The following is an 18,270-nucleotide window of genomic DNA, read 5'->3' on the forward strand; positions in this document are numbered from 1 at the left end:
GAAGGACCAAAATTTGCTTAAGGTTTGTAACTGGGTGACAAAGGCTGTGGGCTGAAGTTGGTCATCTGGAAAGGCTGGAGGAGGAAGCACACCCTGCTCCCAGAACAGGGTTTGCAGTCTGCTGCAGCTGCACAGAAGTGAATAAAATAACCACAAATCAGAAGTGGGACGTGAACTGACTTTCACAGAAAGTCTCAGTGAACTTGGATTTTTCTTTCTTCCTTCCTTCTTTCACAGTGTGTTGGGACAATGACACTGTGCCACCCTCCCATCTCCCACCATCAGTGCATCACCAGTTCCAGGTCGTGTGGAAAAGCTGCTGGTGGAATTGTTCATGTACAGCAAAAATTGACCAGTACTGTGGGTTCTCCAGGGTGAGAACCAGGCAGCTCATCTTCATGCAAAGAGGTTTCTGTTAAAACTGGCTGAACGGGGAAAAGTGAAGTGGGGAGTGATAGTGACTAAAACTCCTCAGTGGATTTTGGTCCCAAATGAGGACTTGCAGAATTGACAGGAATTGCTGTAACTGTGCAATCTAGAAGGGAGTTTTGAATAACTTTGCATGAAGAAAACTCATCTTCCCTCTGCTTATGATTTCCATGTGCTTCTGCCATATAACAAAACTCTAAATCTCTATAATTTGTATCAACTCTTCAGAGCAGATGCTGTGCAGTTATTGTCTGACACTTGCACTGTGCTGGCTGGGTTACTGCCTTTTCTGAGACCTTTGAATTAAGCAGATTTTGAGGTCATCAAGATTATTTAATGTTATTGTCATAAATATTTGTACAGGACTTGGTCAGTGCTTATATAAGAACTGAAAGACAGTAATTTGTTAGAAGAGGATGTGTGCTTTAATGAACTGCCAGCCGAGTGTTAGAAATAAACTATAAAAAAGTACTTTTCTGGTTTTTTCTACAGTAGTTTGTGGGGCAGGAAAAAGTGATTATTTAGATTGTCAGTTATTTAGGTTTGTCAGTTACAGCTGTAAATGTAAAATCACTTGAGAGCTCTTTATAAACAGGGCTATTTACTTCTAAACAGCTCTGTTGGCTTAACATCCTGTCCTCAAAAGATAAGAAGTTGTTCTCTTGCATCTTATTAAAAATTTTCTGTTAAACCGTGTTATCCTTTGAATTGTCTGTATGCCAAAAATGAGGAATTGTTATTGTGTTATATTTCACAGTTGATTCTTGGTATGAAATTCCTTTTTTCTCCCCTTAATTTCCAAAGTACTGTGCTCTCAAATACAAACAATAATCTCAAAATGCTAACAGAATGAATCTGTTGTTTGGAAATGATGGAGGTTATACATCATCCAATCTGCTGAAATGTGTGAGAAATTAATAAATATTTGGTTTGCCTCTAGCTCATCTTAGAAGCACTGAAATTAGTATTTTTTTATTGAGGATTTTTTGCCAGGTTTCTCACTGAAGGACAGTCCTACAAATAAGCCAAAATGCAGAGGCTGCCAGGGGGTGCAGTGATCGTTCTGGCAAACTTGGGTTGTTTCTTCTAAATATCTTAATTAGCAGAGCATAGTCTCCAAGCTGTTCTTGGAGAGCTGCTGCTGGGCCAGATCACATGCAACAAAGCCCCAAATCCTGTGGGTTTAGGTCATAGAATAGTCTTTATAACTGTGATCATGGAATCATTGAGGTTGGAAAAGACCTCTGAGATCATCAAGTCCAACCTGTGACCAATTCCCAGCTTGTCAGCTCAACCAGAGCACTGAGTGCCACATGCAGTCATTTCTTGAGTGCCTCCAGGGATGGTGGCTCCAATGCCTGACCACTCTTCCACTGAAGAAATTCTTCCTGGTGTCCAGCCTGAGATGCTGCTGCACCAAGAGTGTGTGTGATTCTTCACACTGACACATCACCACAGGGATGTGCCAAGTTGGACAAACTCCCCTTGGCTGTGTCATCTGCTGGTGTAAAAGGTTTTTGTGTTCTTGGGTGGTTCACAGCGGGAGCCAAGGTTTGGAGTGCGATGTGTTACCTGGTACAGGAACAGGAGTTGAGGTGTCATTGCATCTCTATTCAAACTGAGCATCCAAATGGAAATGTTCATGAGGTCCCAAATAAATCAAATCTCTGTGTTAGCCAGGCGAGTCTCTCATTTTTCCTTTATAATCTGTAGGTTTGGTAATCTTAGTGCTGGGATGCTGCTACAGCTCTGCTCTGCTTCAAAGGAGTCCTAGAAACCATCCCCAGTGTCCACGTGCTTTGAGAGCCCGGTCTGTGTACGATGCCCTGGGAAATGAACATTTTTGTGATGTATTTGTGACATATTTCTCTTTCAGAAAAAGAGCAGAGAGGAGACATGTGGGGAAGGCAGCGGAGTGGAGATCCTGGAGAACAGGCCCTACGTGGATGGCCCGGGGGGCAGCGGGCAGTACACGCACAAGGTTTACCACATCGGGATGCACATCCCCAGCTGGTTCCGCTCCATACTGCCCAAGGCAGCTCTGCGCGTCGAAGAGGAGTCCTGGAATGCTTATCCTTACACAAGGACGAGGTAAAAACTGGGCAAAACATCCACAGCTGTTTGTTAAAGAGAGGGCTTGATGTCGCTCTCTGGCAGTGGCATTTCCCTCTCCAGTAATATCCTTTAGAGCAACTGGGGTCAAATCCTAAAATTCCTGTGCAGAGCTTGATCTCAGGAGTTTGCCTGGGCTGACTGCACACCTACCTGAGAGTTTGTGGCTCGTTGCTGTAAAATGTGGAGCTGTTTTGTCTGTCAATGCTTGGGGAATCGTGAATGGTTCTTATTTAGTCTTGTATCCTGCACTGTGTGTTCTGCTTAACATTGCACATCTCTGCAAGCTCAGGGAAGTTATAAATGTGCACAGTGCTGGGACAGATGTCATGCTGAATATCATCAGGGAAGACAGGATGCATTTGTACAGGGGAAAGAAAAATTTTAATAAATAAATAAATAATCACAGCACTTCTTTTCTGGGACTGTCATTTAACTAGAAAATAACAAACTACATCCTATGGTTTTCACCCTGAGGGGGGAAGAGAGCCAGAGGCTCTGTGGAGCCCTCTGGGACCTCCTCATTTCAGCTGATTTTGTCAGGGAGGGCTTCAGATACCCTGGAATAAATAACCTTTGTGCCAGTTACTCCGGTTTAGAGCATTTGCTCTTTTTCGGATTTACAAATCTGATATTCCTGTCATCTTTCATAATAGGAAGGTTTTAATGGGTATTTTGATTTTTATGAAAAATCTAGAAAAGTTTCCTAGTTCTGTTTTAGCTGGTCTCTGCAAGTAACATGAATCCTGGGAAGGTGGGGAGTCAGTGTTTGCGTGTGGAATGTTGCCAGTGACTGAATATAATGGAGCTGCCTGACTTTTACGTGATTAAAGTTCACCTCCAGTCAGTTTTTCTCTCTTCTCTTGAAATGCCTATGAGTCAATCAGTTGGCCAGGAACCCTGTGGTGCACAGAACTAGTTCATATTTTATTCTGCCATAGGTTCCAGGCAGCTTTCCTCCTTGCACAGGTGCATTTCCTGTGTCCTTGTATCAGTATCTGTGTCATAACTTTTTTATGTAGTGGGCCCAAAATTTATCTCCTTGCTGAAAACTGGTGAGCTCCTGTCTTCAGAAGTTATTAAAGAACAATCTCTTTAACCTGTGCAGTTGATATTTTAAGCATATATGAAGGAAAACATGAGAAGGCTGGCTGGGATTTGAGGCTGATTTACTCTAAGCTGTGTTGTTCTGGCTCTCAGGTACACGTGTCCTTTTGTGGAGAAGTTCTCTATTGATATTGAGACGTACTACAAAACTGACCCAGGAGACCATAACAACGTGTTCAACCTTTCTGCTGCAGAAAAAAGACAAACCATTTTAGGTGAATAGCCTTTTTCCTCCACTTTTTCCTTAGTTTTGCCTTTTTTTTTTTTCCTTGGTGTGTCCATCTGCCTGCCCATCCCCCCTAAACACACACCTGCATCCCTGTCAGTGTCACTGCATGGAGAGTTACATCAAGTAGGATGAGGATACCACAATTCTCTTCTAGGCTTAATGTAAATCCCATGGAAATAATTTGAATCCCCCATCTGCAAATTTAAGCTGATACTTTTCTATCTTATATATGTAGTTCCCAAGAGAAGTGAAACATGTAATGAATTTGGGGGTAATGAGTAGAAATAACCACAGAAGAGGAGAAAATAGCTGTAGAGTTGTGAAAATATTGCTGTTTATTTGTGTGGCTGCTTCATGTATATGAAAATGATTCCTATCTGCACTTCAGAAGCATGAAGGTGCATTTAATTTTGTTCCCTCTCCTTTTAGTCCTGCCCCTCATGCAGGTTAACACTCAGGTCACAGCTGTCTTTAGAAGATTGAGTTAATGTAAGGAATTAATGAGAAAAGGCAAAAGTACTTCAAAGAGGTACTTTTGTACTTCACTTCAAGTGTCCTCATTCCTGGGCCTGTCTGACCAGGCTTTCACTGCTGAGCAGACTCGAGTCCCACTGCTACACTGAGAGGTGTCACAGAGCTGTCACTTCTTGGGAAGTGTGATCCTGCCCTTCAATCCAAACTTCAGATGCTTCTGCTGAGCTCCGGGGGTTGCAGATCTTTAGAATACATTCATTCACTCCACTCCTGCTGCAGTTTCCACTTCTCCATTGTTGGATTGTTAATTAGGACTTCAGTTAAACTTTCTGCTTTCCACAGTACATCTGGTCTAACAATAGCAAATGAGGAGTTACCAGTCCCCTCATCTGATGGACCCAAGGATAAGTTGTTCCACGGGTAATGTCTATTCCATAGCAGGGCAGGTGTATTTAACTGTCTTGGCTGAGACAGCTGCAGTGCTGGGAGTGATATTAGAAAAGCTGGAAGATGGAATGTGCAACAGATCTGTGTGGAGCTGGAAAGACAGAGTGTGCAGGGCTGCCAGAGTGCTGTGGATCTGCAGTTACTGTGGGCAAAAACATCTATTTGGAGCAAAGCCTCTGTTTGCTGGAACTGTGTGTGCTCGTTCCTCTGGCAGAGCTGATCTCTGCCCAGCAGCAGTGTATAAACAATTTAAATATCAGTTGTTTAAGTGTAAGAAAAAAGAAACTAAATTGCTGTAATGCTTCTGGTACTTACTAAAACAGGAATAACTCATGAAAAATGGTGTTTCCTTGTTTCGCTCAGGAAAAGGAAGTGTCTAACTGTTTCCATTCTCTTTCTGTAGATCCTATTGATATTGTTAAAGATCCTATCCCTCCACATGAATACAAAGCTGAGGAGGATCCAAAGCTGTATAAATCAGTGAAGACTAAAAGAGGGCCCCTCTCAGAAGATTGGATTCAAGAGTACAAGAACAACCCTGGGAAATACCCCATCATGTGTGCATATAAACTGTGTAAAGTGGAGTTCAGATACTGGGGGATGCAGTCGAAAATCGAGCGCTTTATCCACGATGTTGGTGAGCATTTATGGTCTTGCAGAGTTCACTCCTTAATGTTCCCACTGAATTGAAACACAAAGGTGAGGTATGTGCAATGCATCACATTCCAAGGCATGTCTGTGAAGAGATTCTCAGATCTGATGGCTCTGTGGGTCAGCTCAGAAAAAACCCTGTTATTTAATCACTTATAATCATGGTATGTACAAATCCAAACCACGTGTACCCACTGAAAAGGTTTCAAGTCCTGTGTAGGCAAGATCTTGCATTCTCTTTTTTAAAATTTTTTTTTAATATAAACTTGCCAGATCATTTTTAAACTCTGCCAGTCTTCTTTATTGTGACCAAAATCCGTCCTGAAGGGCTGCCTAAAGAAATAAGCTTCACTTCCCTGTGAGTCCTGAGTGGTTCCAGAAGACCACTCTCTGGGGCATCCCTAGTTTCTACCTGCCTTGTGACAGGACTGGTGGGTCTCTGTGTGGCTCTGAGTTGTGAGTAAATGTCCTGCTTTGATGGATGCATCATTCTTAGGTCAGCGCTTTTAAGGAGGAATTGGATGTGCCTGGGAGTAACTTAAGTGGAGACAGTACAGGTGGTGGCAGTGCTGGCAGTAATTTGTTCTTTGCAGAAGATCTGTAAAACAGCTGATACAGTTTCTGAGCCTTGCCACAAATGACAGAATCTATAGCCAAGTGAAAAACCTAAATAGTGTTTTAAAGGAGTGTTCTCATCTGAAAGGGCAGAGCTCTGGCTGTCCTCTGGCAAAGAGAAGGCCAAAGAAAGGCTGTGTAGAGGATGCTACCACCTTCCTGTACACAGCAAATCCTCCTGCATGACCTCTACAACTCTGCTCTTGATAGGCAAGTCTTCATGAAGTGCCTGATTCTAGCGTAAGTAATTCTCAAGCTCTTCGCAGTCACACTGTGCTCCTGAGAGCTAACGTGAAAAACACTGATAGAGCAGTGGAGAATAGTGTGCACCTCTCTCTCTGAATGCTCACAGGTTTTCTTAAAGCTCCTTTGCTTTTCTTTACATAGAGATGGAAGTTTTTACCTGCTATAGACTGTGTTACAAGGGCCTCTCTGCACTGAACTCCCTTGGTGTTTTGGTGACACGGGTTAATTTCGTGTATGCTGGAAAACAGGAGGGCACAATAACAACTCCATTGTATCTGTTAAATGAAGAACGAGCTCATGACTCTTCCAGTTGCTCAGAGGTGTTCAGCACAGATTAAACTGTGGTCCCTTCTAAACGCTGCTTTTGTATTCTGTGAAAGATTGCCTGCCATTTCCCTCTTGATTGAGGCTTTGCAGAGAGCAGAGCCAGCTCATTGTCTGCCTTTCAAAAGCTTTTCCACTCTGTTATAAAGATGGCAAATAGTGTTTTTCAAAGTGGTTAAGATGCATAAAATCAGGAAAGTCTTTTAGGCAAGACAAAGTAGAGTGAGTGAAAAGTGAAAGTAAAAGCTTGGGGTATCTGCAGGAGCTGTGTGGCCTTCCCCTGCCCTGGGATGGCCGTGGGGAAGCCACGAGTGGGCAAAGTGCCACAGCATTTGTACCAAAGCCAGCAGTGTATGAGGATGTTTGAGTTGGAAAGATGTGGTTACAACAGGACTGACCAGGCTTAGATGCACATCCCTGTGTGGAGCTTTCAGCTGGTGGCCAAAAGCAGATGGAGACCTTTGTGCATTGTGCAGCTGATGGTGGACCAAGCTCCCAGGAGCCAGAGATACTGTGGTGGATCAGCCCCTCCTTCCTTGGCATTTTCCTCCTGGTTCCTCTGTTCCCAACTAGTGTAAATTTATTTCTTGGGGAATTAGCCCACCCTGTGCAGGGTCATCAAGCCAGAAAGGAAACGGAAGCAGAAGCAAACAGCAGGATCCAAACTCTGCCCAATGGGCAGCAAAGCTTAGTGGTACAAACTAAAATTAGAGAATGGGTTGAAAAATGAGCAGGTCTGAGGTAAGTGATGGATGGCTTGTGCCATGTGGAAAGGCTGCTGAGCACAGGGGGAGGAACTCTGGGGAACGGTGTTGAAACGTTCTCACTCATACTGACTACAGCAGCCATTCTTTCCCATGACTAATTGGACAGTTACTCAGTGCTTTGACAGCCTGAGACACAGACTAAAATTGTGATTGTGGGCTATTAGTCTACTTGGCTGTAGTATTTGTATGCTTTTTTACTCCTTTCCCATAGATTTTAATTGGACTGGCACTGCATAATGTTCTGCTCCCACTTGCTTCCTAATGGTGCATGTGGGCTCTGAGTCTTTTGTTGTTAAACAAGTGTGTTGACTGTGTATGGGTTATTAATTATATACTGTGGCAAAGTGTGTTCCATCCCAGTAACTGGAGCTTTGTCTAAACCACTGTGTCTTAGGCTAAATATGCCCAAATTGCTGCACAGTGGTGAAGGGGTTTTTGAAAGGTCTTTTGCAGAACTTTGGCTTCACTAAAGCACTCAAATGACTAAGTTCATCCACTGCCCACTGGATCTCAAAGGCAGAGTTTCGTCTTTCCAAGGGGAGGCAGGTTGCAGTTGGCATGATGTGACCACAGGCTTTTTCCTTTGTGAGGATTCTGAGCAAGGGAGGGCAGGGAAGCAAACAGATGTAACTGCAGGTGGCCTTTGGTTGGATTGTACTGACGAGGTTATGAGATCTGGTGTGACTGTCAGGGAAATAGTGCTGCACATGGACAATCAGCATCCTGTATTTGCTGTAAGGAAATTGTGACAGTGCATTATAAAATTATTTGGGAGGTTGCTTCTGGGTACAGAGTCAGTGGGTATCTGAACAGTTGCTTCATTTGGATATTGAGGGCATTTGGGGCAGAATTTGTTGGTGGGTTTTCTGATTGATTTCCACTGAGTTCTTACTACATTTACTGGTTTTATTTCATGTTGAAAAACAATTCCAGAACTACAGACCAAAGCTTTTTAAATTCACATGAGGACTCCTTTCTGTCCTGACTTGTCTCATGGTCATTTACACTTCCTTTTGTATGATGGAGTCCAACACCACAAATCATTTACAGGAGTCAGCACCTCATGGATTCAACCAGCCTCTTGAGTTGTTGAAGTGGTGAGCTGGAAACAAAATGATTTAAATGTTTGCACCCTGCTCAGCTCTTCACAGATGATCTTTCTGCATAGCACAGTGGGAAATGTTACAATAATTAAATCAACACATGATGATGGCTGCTCTGAACTCAGCCTGCACATTTGTGCATGTGTGATGGTATTGTTTGTTTGTTTTTTTAAACAAAGCCTTGCACTCTGGAGAGTCTATCAGTCTGCCTAACAACTGATAATCAGCTGGTACCTGCATCCTTGTCAAAAACCTCTTCTCATTTTTTCTGGGTGACTTCAGTGAGGTGCCTGATGAGGCTGTGGGGTTTTCCTCTGATTCTGGGGAAGAAGGCTCAGATAAGCTTGGGACATGCTGGGTGGAGGGGGAAAACCTGCTGGCAAGGCAAACTTCCAACTGTGCAGCAGCTGGGGCAGTGTGTGACAGGGACTTCTCTGGCTGAGCAGGACATATTTACACCTTCTCTCCTTCCAGGGAGAAAAAGGAAAGCCAGCTGGGCCACAGATTCCCTCAGCACTCTCCTGATGGGCATCTGTTACAAAGAGAGTTTTTCCCAATTACACTCTGTCCTGGGTCTGGTGTTTTCCCTCCTTTTCACTTTTCACTAAAAACCTTGTTTTTCTCTTAGATTTTGATACAAAAATGCTTTGAGACTTGTGGGTTTTTTTCCATTGCACAGGGAGGGACACAGTGCCTGGACAAGTGAGGTCAGTCCTTTGTAGCTGGATCCTGGCTCCCTGTAGCTGTGTGGGGAACTTGAGTTCCCTGGGTCTCTGCTGGGTGGCTGCAGCTGCAGGCTGGGCAGGAATTCAGTGATGTGCCCACTGCTGTGCACAGAGGAGCCCCTCAAGTTCTCTTCCCTAGCACTGAAGCCTTTTCTGCAAGCAATGACTTTTCTTTTTTCATTTCTTTTGTACCTGCACAGCCTCATTCTCCCCTAGGTTTTCTCCTTGTGTTTAAGAAAGAGAAATGCAGCACTGCTGGCACATTCCAGGTGAAAGCCAGATGCTGGGAAAGTAATCTGTCTTTTGGACTTCTTAACTAACCTGGAGGGGTAGAGGCACACCAGCTGTGAAGCCCTGTTGTGCCATCCTATTTTCAAAGGAGCAAAGCTTTAAGGAAGGGCAGTTTGGGATGTCTAATCAAAGGGATGTGAGCAGGGCACATGGGGAGGTCTGTGGATTGGCAGGAAGCAGTGCAGGCAATTTTTGAGATCTAAGAAGGCTGAGAGGAACTTCAAGAGACTTTTTTTGCCCCCAAGTGGTTTTCATGTTCCCTATGATGTTAGTCCATTAAAACACAGATATGTGGTTGGTGGCATCTGTGCCTCTACACAGAGAATTTCTGAGGAGTTGGTGCACTGATACATCAAGGCTGGATCCAGGAGCAGGAGTGGAGCCTGCTGAGCCCTTGAACGGGGGAAGTCTTGGGATAAGAGCAACATTCACTTCTGTGTCTGATCACAGTCTGTTTAAGGTGTCCCAAGCAAGGTAGAAGTGGACACTGCAGGTGTAGAAGTCCAAAGGGTGGTTGTGCAAGAGAAATGTTTTCTTGGCTTTCAGTCTGGATGTGATGCGAATTTAATCTTGGTCTTTAAGGTCTGCTGGTTGTCAATCATAACAGGAGGTGAAGAGGCTAAAACATTCTCCTGTAGTTCTGCAAAAAGTAATCTGGCAGGGGAAATAACTCTGAATCTCAACTCAGGTTGAACAGAATTTAGTTGCTGAGGACTGTCATTCTGCCCCAGAAGGTCACACTCTGCTGGCTCAAACTTGCCTCTTCCTTCTGAAAGTCAGTCAGCAAAATGCATCAAATATTGATAGATTTAATCTTAGTGTGTAAATGAAAATGAAGTTCAGGCTGAGCTGGTCTGTGGCATTAGCTGATCTCAGTGGCCATTTCCTCCTGATAGCCTGGCTTGGGATGACTGGTGGCATTAAGGACTGATGAAAGAGCAGAACAGACAACAAAGTGCTCAGACCTGGAAGGAGATAAATATATAAAAACATGCTTTTTGTGTGTTTAAGAAAACAAACAAACAAAAAGTGATTGCTGAAAACAAATTGGATCTTTAGGCTCAGCATCACAGAAACTGTGACAGTAGTGGGATCTAAGGTTTTCTGTACAGCAGTGAAGCCTGTGTTGCTGGAAGCACCTTAGAAACCCTGCATGTGGTGGGACCATCCCCCTTGGGCCATGCTCCTGGAGATGGAGAGTGGCTTATGAGGGATGTCTTTCCTCGTGGTGGTGCTTAGAGAGCTCGATCTGCAGCTTGCAAAACCTAAATGATTCTAACGTAGCCTGTTGATTGCTCTCTTAATCCCACTGACAACAAATCCCACTGGTGCTTTTGGCTTGTCCTTCAACCCATCTTCGCCTCAGTTTCCTATTAATTAAAGAGGGGGCAATATTAATTGATTATCTATTATCAGAAAGACTCCTGAGGATCAGTTGGTCAATATTTACAGAAGCTTTAAAAGCATCATTACTGCTGTGTGATCACGTTAGGAATAAATAGCAGTTTGGAGTTTTGGCCTGTTGTGAGCTTTTAAGGAATAATATTGGTGAAAGTCCTGAGTGACTCTCACATTTTAAAAGTCTTGGGGGTGTGATGATGTTAGTGAGTCTAAGTCTTGAGGAGAGTATCTGTTGCCTGGTCAGATGCATTGTGTGTTGATACTGAGGCCGTTCTTCGTTTCAGATATGTGATACATTGAAATATTTTAAATTGGCTTTACCCACTCCATTTTTCTCCTGCAGCCGACGACAGATGGTATCTGCAAAATAAAGCATCTTTATTCCCTCCCTTACTTTGTTTTCTGTTCCATTATCTCAGAAGCTCCCATTTGTGATGCTGTTTCACTGATACTGAAACCAGGTGCAGAAACCAGGTTTCCAAGGAAAGGAAAGGTTTTAGTCTTAACGCTGCTGGTGTGGGATGTTCTTCTGTCATGTAACAACTGGGGAGGGCTGTGGCGCATTCATCAAGGAATGACTTGAAACTCTGCAGGATTAAAAAAAAAATCCATAGCTTTCTTTCTTCTTTTTTTTTTTTTTTTTCTTTTTACTCCTGGGAACATATTTCACTTTGAAGACTGGATCCAGATGTTACAACTTCCTAGAACTTCAGGGAGTTGAAACTGTGGTTGAAACTGTGGCTCCTTCTTGGTGGAGCAGGCAGCCACAGGACAGTCTTCCATCCAAAATTAGGAAATCCCTTTCCAGGTTAAAAGCAGTGACAGAAGACTGGCTGATTTTTCAGTGCACAGTTGATGAGGAACAACTGAGGAGATAAAGTACATGAAGTGACCAGTTTTGCCACCCTGACTGTGGGAAGGTCTTTCACTGCAGCACTGTGGGCTGGATGTCACTGTAATGTCCCTGCCATGGTGTTGTGAGGTTTTGGGAGGGGGAACACATTGGTTCCTGCAGTTTGTAGCTGTGGTGACAGGGACATTTTGGCTTTACAGGCCTGCGGAAGGTCATGGTCCGGGCCCACCGACAGGCCTGGTGCTGGCAGGACGAGTGGTACGGGCTCACCATTGAGGACATCCGGCAGCTGGAGAAGGAGGCCCAGCTGATGCTGGCCCAGAAGATGGCCCAGTTCTGCAGTGACAATGACCCTGAGCAGCACGGTGTCAAAGAGGCTCCTGGAGAGAAGGACGTGGAGCCCAGCACGGGGTCACCTGCAGACACCGAGGATGCCTCTGCAAACAGCGACGCGGCCTCCGGCAGGTCGCTCACCAAACAATGGTCCACCTCCTCCAAGTCCTCACGGTCTTCAAAGAGAGGAGGTAAGATGCTGCCAATGGCTTGCTCTTCTGAACTCATGGAGGTTGGGCTTTTGGGAGGTTGGACCACATCTCCTTGGGGCCAGGCGCCTTTGGGACAATGTGTATTCGTCCTGTGATGCCTTCTCTGCTGTTGCTGCAGGCTCAGTCTTCTCAGGTGACCTGTTTTGGGGTTGGGAATGTTTCTAGTTGTCCCATAATTGTGACTTAATGTCACGTGGCAGAGTTTTTGCTGATAGCAAAAGCACAGAATCTGTGAAAACAGCATAGAGGAGCAGGCAGGAGCTGGCTGGCAGCACTGGGGCTCAGAAGACAGCCAGCAGCACAGAGTTAGTCCTTGTTACCCAGGAGCCACTGGTGGCTTTATAAGGCCCTTCCATGGTGTTCCCTTCTGGATATCTGCTTATCCTTGATACCTGTGTCACAGCAGGTACCTGTGCTCCTTGGCCAGGGTTCTGTGCCCCCACATGCCTGTCATTTCAGAAGGGGTGTTTGACTCCATAGGGCTGCACACAGTGAAACATCTTGTCAGCTGCTGGGGAGATTAAGGCAGGAACCCCCAAAGGTACATGGGGGCTGCTGCCTTCCCCTGGTGATGATGTGCAGTAGCTGTTTGGAGACATAACCTTACTCTGGGATTAAGTGGGACTGTGGATCATATCTGCATTCCCTTTGAAACACCATCCAGGAAGCTTTCAGGATTTTGATGTTAAAGCTCTGCTGTGGATACCCTGTAAGGACTCAGCTTTGAGTCTTGGATTTTGTTATTCACCTCTCCCTTGGGACTCACCTCGTTTTGCTGTACTAAACTCTTCCCTTCTTTGGACTGTTCTGTACAAAGGGGTGAATCCCTGGTGAGTTACAGCCACAAGGTTCAAACCTTCAATTCCCTCTGTTTAGCCAAGTGCTGCTGGTAGCAGGGAAATAGCAGCTCTCACTGCAAGAGGGGGGGGGGAAAAAAATCTTGATTTTTCTGAAAACCCCAAGGGGCAGCATTTCTTCCAGTGACGGTGGAAGGGAACATCTGGGTGAGTGAAGCTTTTTCATCTATCACGTGCACTAAATATCGGGAGTTGAGCCTCCTGTTTTTATTTCCCACTCCATCACTGATTTCATCGCAGGGTGAGTGAGAGAGGAGCAGTAGTTTTACCTTGCCATGACTCACTCAAGTGAGCCCCAGGGAAGAACCTACCAGATGCTTCATAAATCACTGCGTAAAGATAAAAATACTGGCTACTTTGCCTGCACCAGATTTTATATTGATGCACCCGTCTCCCATTATGCTCTTTGCACAAACCCCCTCTTCCACTGCTGACATGTTCACTGGGAGCTGGAGTTCTCAGACCTCTCAGGATTTCACTTGAAGGTTTTCACTGGGAGCAAAGCATGAATTTCTTTTCAACTGCAGAATGTCTCAGCTTTTACAAGGAAAAGTAATGAAAGAAATTAATTGTGATGTGCTGGGAAGTACGTCATGCAGATATTTTAATCCTCCTTCATGCTGGCAGCACATTACCATATGGAAGCAAGGAGGGCTGTCGCGACGCACCGCCACCTCCAGCTGAAAAAAATGCCTTTTCTCCAAAAGATCTCCTTTTCTCCACCACCCGAGCGAGACCTCTGGTGATGGCAGGACCCTGGTTGCCATCCCATATGTTATTACATCCTCTATTTTTAGCAACTGTTATGCGAGTGCCTTGACGTCACTCCAGCGTGAATTAGCTCTGCTCCGCCACCTCCTCGCTGGCTGCTCCCGAGGGGTGGGCGGTGTGGTGCTGGGGGCTGCTGAGCTGCAATTACATGACTCTGCACAGGGTCTCCATCCTTGTTCCATGTGACAACCGGCTGGGAGATTAGAAAGAATTAGAAGAATTTTACTTATATATTCACCTCTGTTGGAACAATAGCACAAAACGACTCATGCGGCTGTCACAGTAACCAGAGCCTTTCAGGCTCTTCTAGATGCTAAATGAGAACTTGTCAGTCTCCTCAGGTCTTTGCTGGGTTAGGTGGCTGCTGTGAGCACTTTTTGTGCTCTGTGTGACAGGCACGAGGGGGCAAACCCTCTCTCCCATCATTCTCTGGACAGCGTTCCCTTCAGCAGGCAGCTGCTCTGTGACAACTTCAGCTGGGAAGAGCTCAGGCTGGATCGTTGCTAAATTATAGCTGAAAAGAAGAAGCCATAATGTCTTTATATTTAGATCAGAGAACTCTGGAGGGGAAAGTGAAAGGGAGTAGGTAGGTGTGAGAACAGGAGGGCAAACAGCACTAAAAGGACTTTGGGGTTTCTCCTTGCTGTCAGGACCACCGCTCCAACAGCTCCGTTTGAAGTAGTCGGATAGCATGTTGTTTAAATCATTCAAGTTTAAAGTTTAAATAGATCTTTAATTCGATTTGTGTGGAAGCAATTTCCTTCCAGAAAACAGATTATTCCTCTCCAGGCTGCTCTGCTCAGCTACCCACCCGAAAGTTAGCGAAGCAGAGGCATGGCTTGTGTGCTGATGAGAGGCACGGAGAAAGCTTCCAATCAGCCTGCTTCCTTCCTAATTGCAAACTTTAAAACCCAGCTGATTTTGCACGTCCTACTAACAATTATAAATAGCTGCCATTCAAAATAGCAGAAGAGTGATCCAAGCAGCTTTGCTTTAATGTAGCATCTTGCTGGCAGGTTCTACCAACAGTAAACAAACAGGATCTGTAAAGCGGTACACTGACATCACACCAGCATCATCGGGGTTTTGTGTTTTTTAATATTGCAGCAGTGAATTTTCTTAGAGAACACATGATTCTTCCTCCAGCAAAGATCATGTTGGGAACTCTCCGTCTTGTCGATGTCGCGTTTCGCATAAGGCTTTTTTGTTTCTTCCAGCAAGTCCCTCGCGCCATAGTATCTCCGAGTGGAGGATGCAGAGCATTGCCAGGGATTCAGATGACAGCTCAGATGATGAATTCTTTGATGCACATGGTATGTGGAGCCTAAATCACCATCGTTTCTTCCCTGAAATGGTGGGGTAAGAGAACGGAAGGCATGAAGGGCGGGGGGTGAGCAGGGAAGGAAGCGAGACTTTTTTGTTTTGAAGTCTTTTCCTTTCTAACCATGACGTGCAGCTTCTTCCAGCATCACCCAGCATACTCTTATATTAATGCAGCACCATTTCAGGTGCAGTCTGAGCTGTTTGAGGGGATCTTGAACAGTCTTAGCCCTAGGGGTTGTATTTTATTTGGTGCAAATGAGTGTGCGTGAAATCTAGCAGTACTAACTGGGCTGTGGGTGTGTCCTAATGATTCACTGTGACTGATTATTTTTCTAATTTGTTTTTTAATCAGTTAGAGCTATGATTAATTGTTCTGTCTGGGCCTGAAGAGACCCAAGTTTGCCTTTATTAACTCCTCATTCTACCATTCCAACAAATACAACAGCAAATGCAACCAGGTACTTCAGGTGCCAAAATTAATCAGTGTTGATTCCAGAATTCTCAAAGTAATTTTGATTATCTGTATTAAGCGAACGCTGTTATATTTTTTTCTCTGTGCATGTGTGTGTAAAGAAGCTTTGTTCCACTGCACTCATTTTATATGTTGGACTTAATGCAAATTTAAGCCTGAAGGGCTCTGTCTCTATTGGCAACAGATGGACTCTTCTCCCAGCTGGTCTGATGGAAGTGAGAGGTTGGATGAAGTTGGGAAATGCAATTGTTAAAAGATGACACCCCAGTTTTGCAAAGCAGAATTTTGCTGATGCTCAGCTGAAGTTCAGCCTCCAAAACTGATAGCATTGTGTTCCAGAAAAGTTCTCCCATGAAGTTTTTAGGCATGGGTCTCAAATTGTGGGGTAGAAGGGGGTGTGTTAGTGTAGTGACCTGCCCAACAGCAGCTGAAATGGCCAGGACACGTATTTGGGATAAATGTGTGTCTCCTGCCAGGAAGGGGATGGGCCAACTTAGTTTAAGTGTCTTTATTTATTAACTTATGTAGCATTTACAACAAGTATGTGAGGGATTTATTGCAGCAATACACATACAAGGGAAGAGGAATGAGTCATCCAAACGGCACCGTTGCTATCCACACGCTTCTTGCCTTTTTAATTACTCAGTAATAAAATTGAGAATGAGACAGCTCTGCCTGGGATCCAGGGCCCCAGGGAATCCCTGGCATGCTCCTAACAGGCCTGGGAAAGGGACTTAACAAAAACGAGCCTTGTGCACCTCTCTTGCAATACTTGTAGGAGGGTGCTAAGAGTAAAAGCAGCTGCTCTCCTGCGAGCAACAGCGAGTCTCCGTGTACGCACAGTTTGTCCTCTGCAGTCGGCACAGTTGGGTTGAAAAGTCTGCCTAAATCTGGTGGGATTTTGGCTCACGAGTCAAAGCCTTGGTGTGTGTGTGCAGCTGAGCAGAGCCCGTCCCCAGGAGGGACCTCTCGGTGTCCCTTGGCCCGCAGAGACTCCGGGTCTGTGAGCAGGGATGAGGCTCCACTCGCAGCTCATCCTGCCGGGGTCGGTACCATGGGAACTGGCACGGCTCAGGATGTGAGTCAACATCCAGCAGAGTTCCTCAGAAGTGCTTCCCATACACACACACACACACACACACACACAAAATTTCCTCGCAGCGCAGTGGGCGTAACCTGAGCCCGAGAAGATTCCTTGTCTCCAGCTTCCCACTCACCCTCATTCACTGGTAAAGATAGTGACAAATACAGTAATATCGAATATCTATCCTGTAATAAATGCTAATAATGGGAGTAATATCCCATTCAGGGATCACTTGAGCAGCAGTAAGGGCTGTAATTAGACCTCTCAAGGAATTAAGTTTAATATTTAGATTAAGTTGCTGGAAGAGCTTTGAGTGCAATCGTCCTCTTAATTCTCTGCCAGCACATGTGTTACAAGCCTGTGCTTTCCACTTACTCTGGACAGGCAGCTCCACGCTCCCATGTGCAGGGAAATTGGGATTTACTCAAATTTTTTCCATGGTTGAAAAAGGAAATGGCATGCTGGTGCAAAATTTCCAGGTTGCTCTCTTTTTATGGTCAAAGTTGAAATAGAAGCTCCTAAAAATAATCAGGCTTTGCTTGGATCTTCACTTAGTGCCCTTCATACGAATTTTTTTTAAAGCTGTTGCTCAGATTTGCTGAAAAGACTAATATATTTCATAACCTTTTTTTGTTCCCCATTGTGGGATTCTTCCAGCTAATTATTTTCTTCGTAACTCTACAGCAATAAGAAAGGGGAAATCCTAGTCTGGGACTCTGAAGATTACAGCTTTTAGATCTTCAAGACATCTGTAATTACTGCTGTTATTATGTTTAAAATTCTTTATTAAATTTGCAAGCCCAAAATTTTCAGGAAAGACATACTAAGCACAGAAGTATAAATAAATTAGAAAGCACTTAACCTTCGTAGCAGCAAAAGATACATCCTCAATGGAAAAAAAAAAAGAGAAAGGAGAGCTCCCCTTTGTATATCTCTTCCTTTTAATTTCACTTGAGGAACATAATATTTTTTGGGACCCTTGTTCTTTATTGACTATAGTTGAACTGAGCCAGGGGATTTGGAAGATACTGAGGTAGGAAGGAAATGACAGATCCATGCTCTGTGTCTCGTCTCTTGAGGAAATCAGCCTGGGGAGGTCACATTCCCTTCGTTGCTCCTGCCTTTTTAGGTGTTCAATCCTATGAGCAACAGTGATCCTTGTCCCTGCTTCCCCCAAAGAAATCCCACAGCTCTCAAATGGGGTCTGGGAGAATCCCAGTGGGAATCCTTGCTTTGTCCTCTCCTGTATTGGAGCATTCTGGCTCCAATCAGAGAAAGTAGCAAGACAAAGGCCAAACGTGGTACCTTAGATGGTAGCATTAAAAATCCAAGTTACTTTTTTCCATGTTTTAGAGGTTTTGTTTTTTTAAATCATGCAACTAAAACATTTTGTTTACTTTTCAAAAGGTGCTTTGGTTTCTATATAGCAAAAGCTGGTAAAGTA

At 44.5% G+C, this 18,270-nt stretch overlaps 1 protein-coding gene across 2 annotated transcripts in view; it reads left to right on the forward strand.

The window, feature by feature from the left end:
- The window catches only part of LOC121672782 (membrane-associated phosphatidylinositol transfer protein 2-like), a 91,796-nt gene that overhangs the window by 60,457 nt on the left and 13,069 nt on the right, over positions 1 to 18,270 (forward strand). For both annotated transcript variants that reach the window (XM_042045633.1, XM_042045632.1), the window contains exons 3-7: positions 2,306 to 2,520; positions 3,742 to 3,863; positions 5,202 to 5,435; positions 11,975 to 12,298; positions 15,165 to 15,260. In XM_042045633.1, coding sequence (XP_041901567.1) covers positions 2,306 to 2,520; positions 3,742 to 3,863; positions 5,202 to 5,435; positions 11,975 to 12,298; positions 15,165 to 15,260 — 991 coding nt within the window. The remainder of the gene's footprint in view (positions 1 to 2,305; positions 2,521 to 3,741; positions 3,864 to 5,201; positions 5,436 to 11,974; positions 12,299 to 15,164; positions 15,261 to 18,270) is intronic.

The sequence above is a fragment of the Corvus kubaryi genome, unplaced genomic scaffold, assembly GCF_017639235.1.
Source record: "Corvus kubaryi isolate FWS band 111438036 unplaced genomic scaffold, C.kubaryi_AGA036_p1.0 64960, whole genome shotgun sequence".
Classification (NCBI taxonomy): domain Eukaryota; kingdom Metazoa; phylum Chordata; class Aves; order Passeriformes; family Corvidae; genus Corvus; species Corvus kubaryi.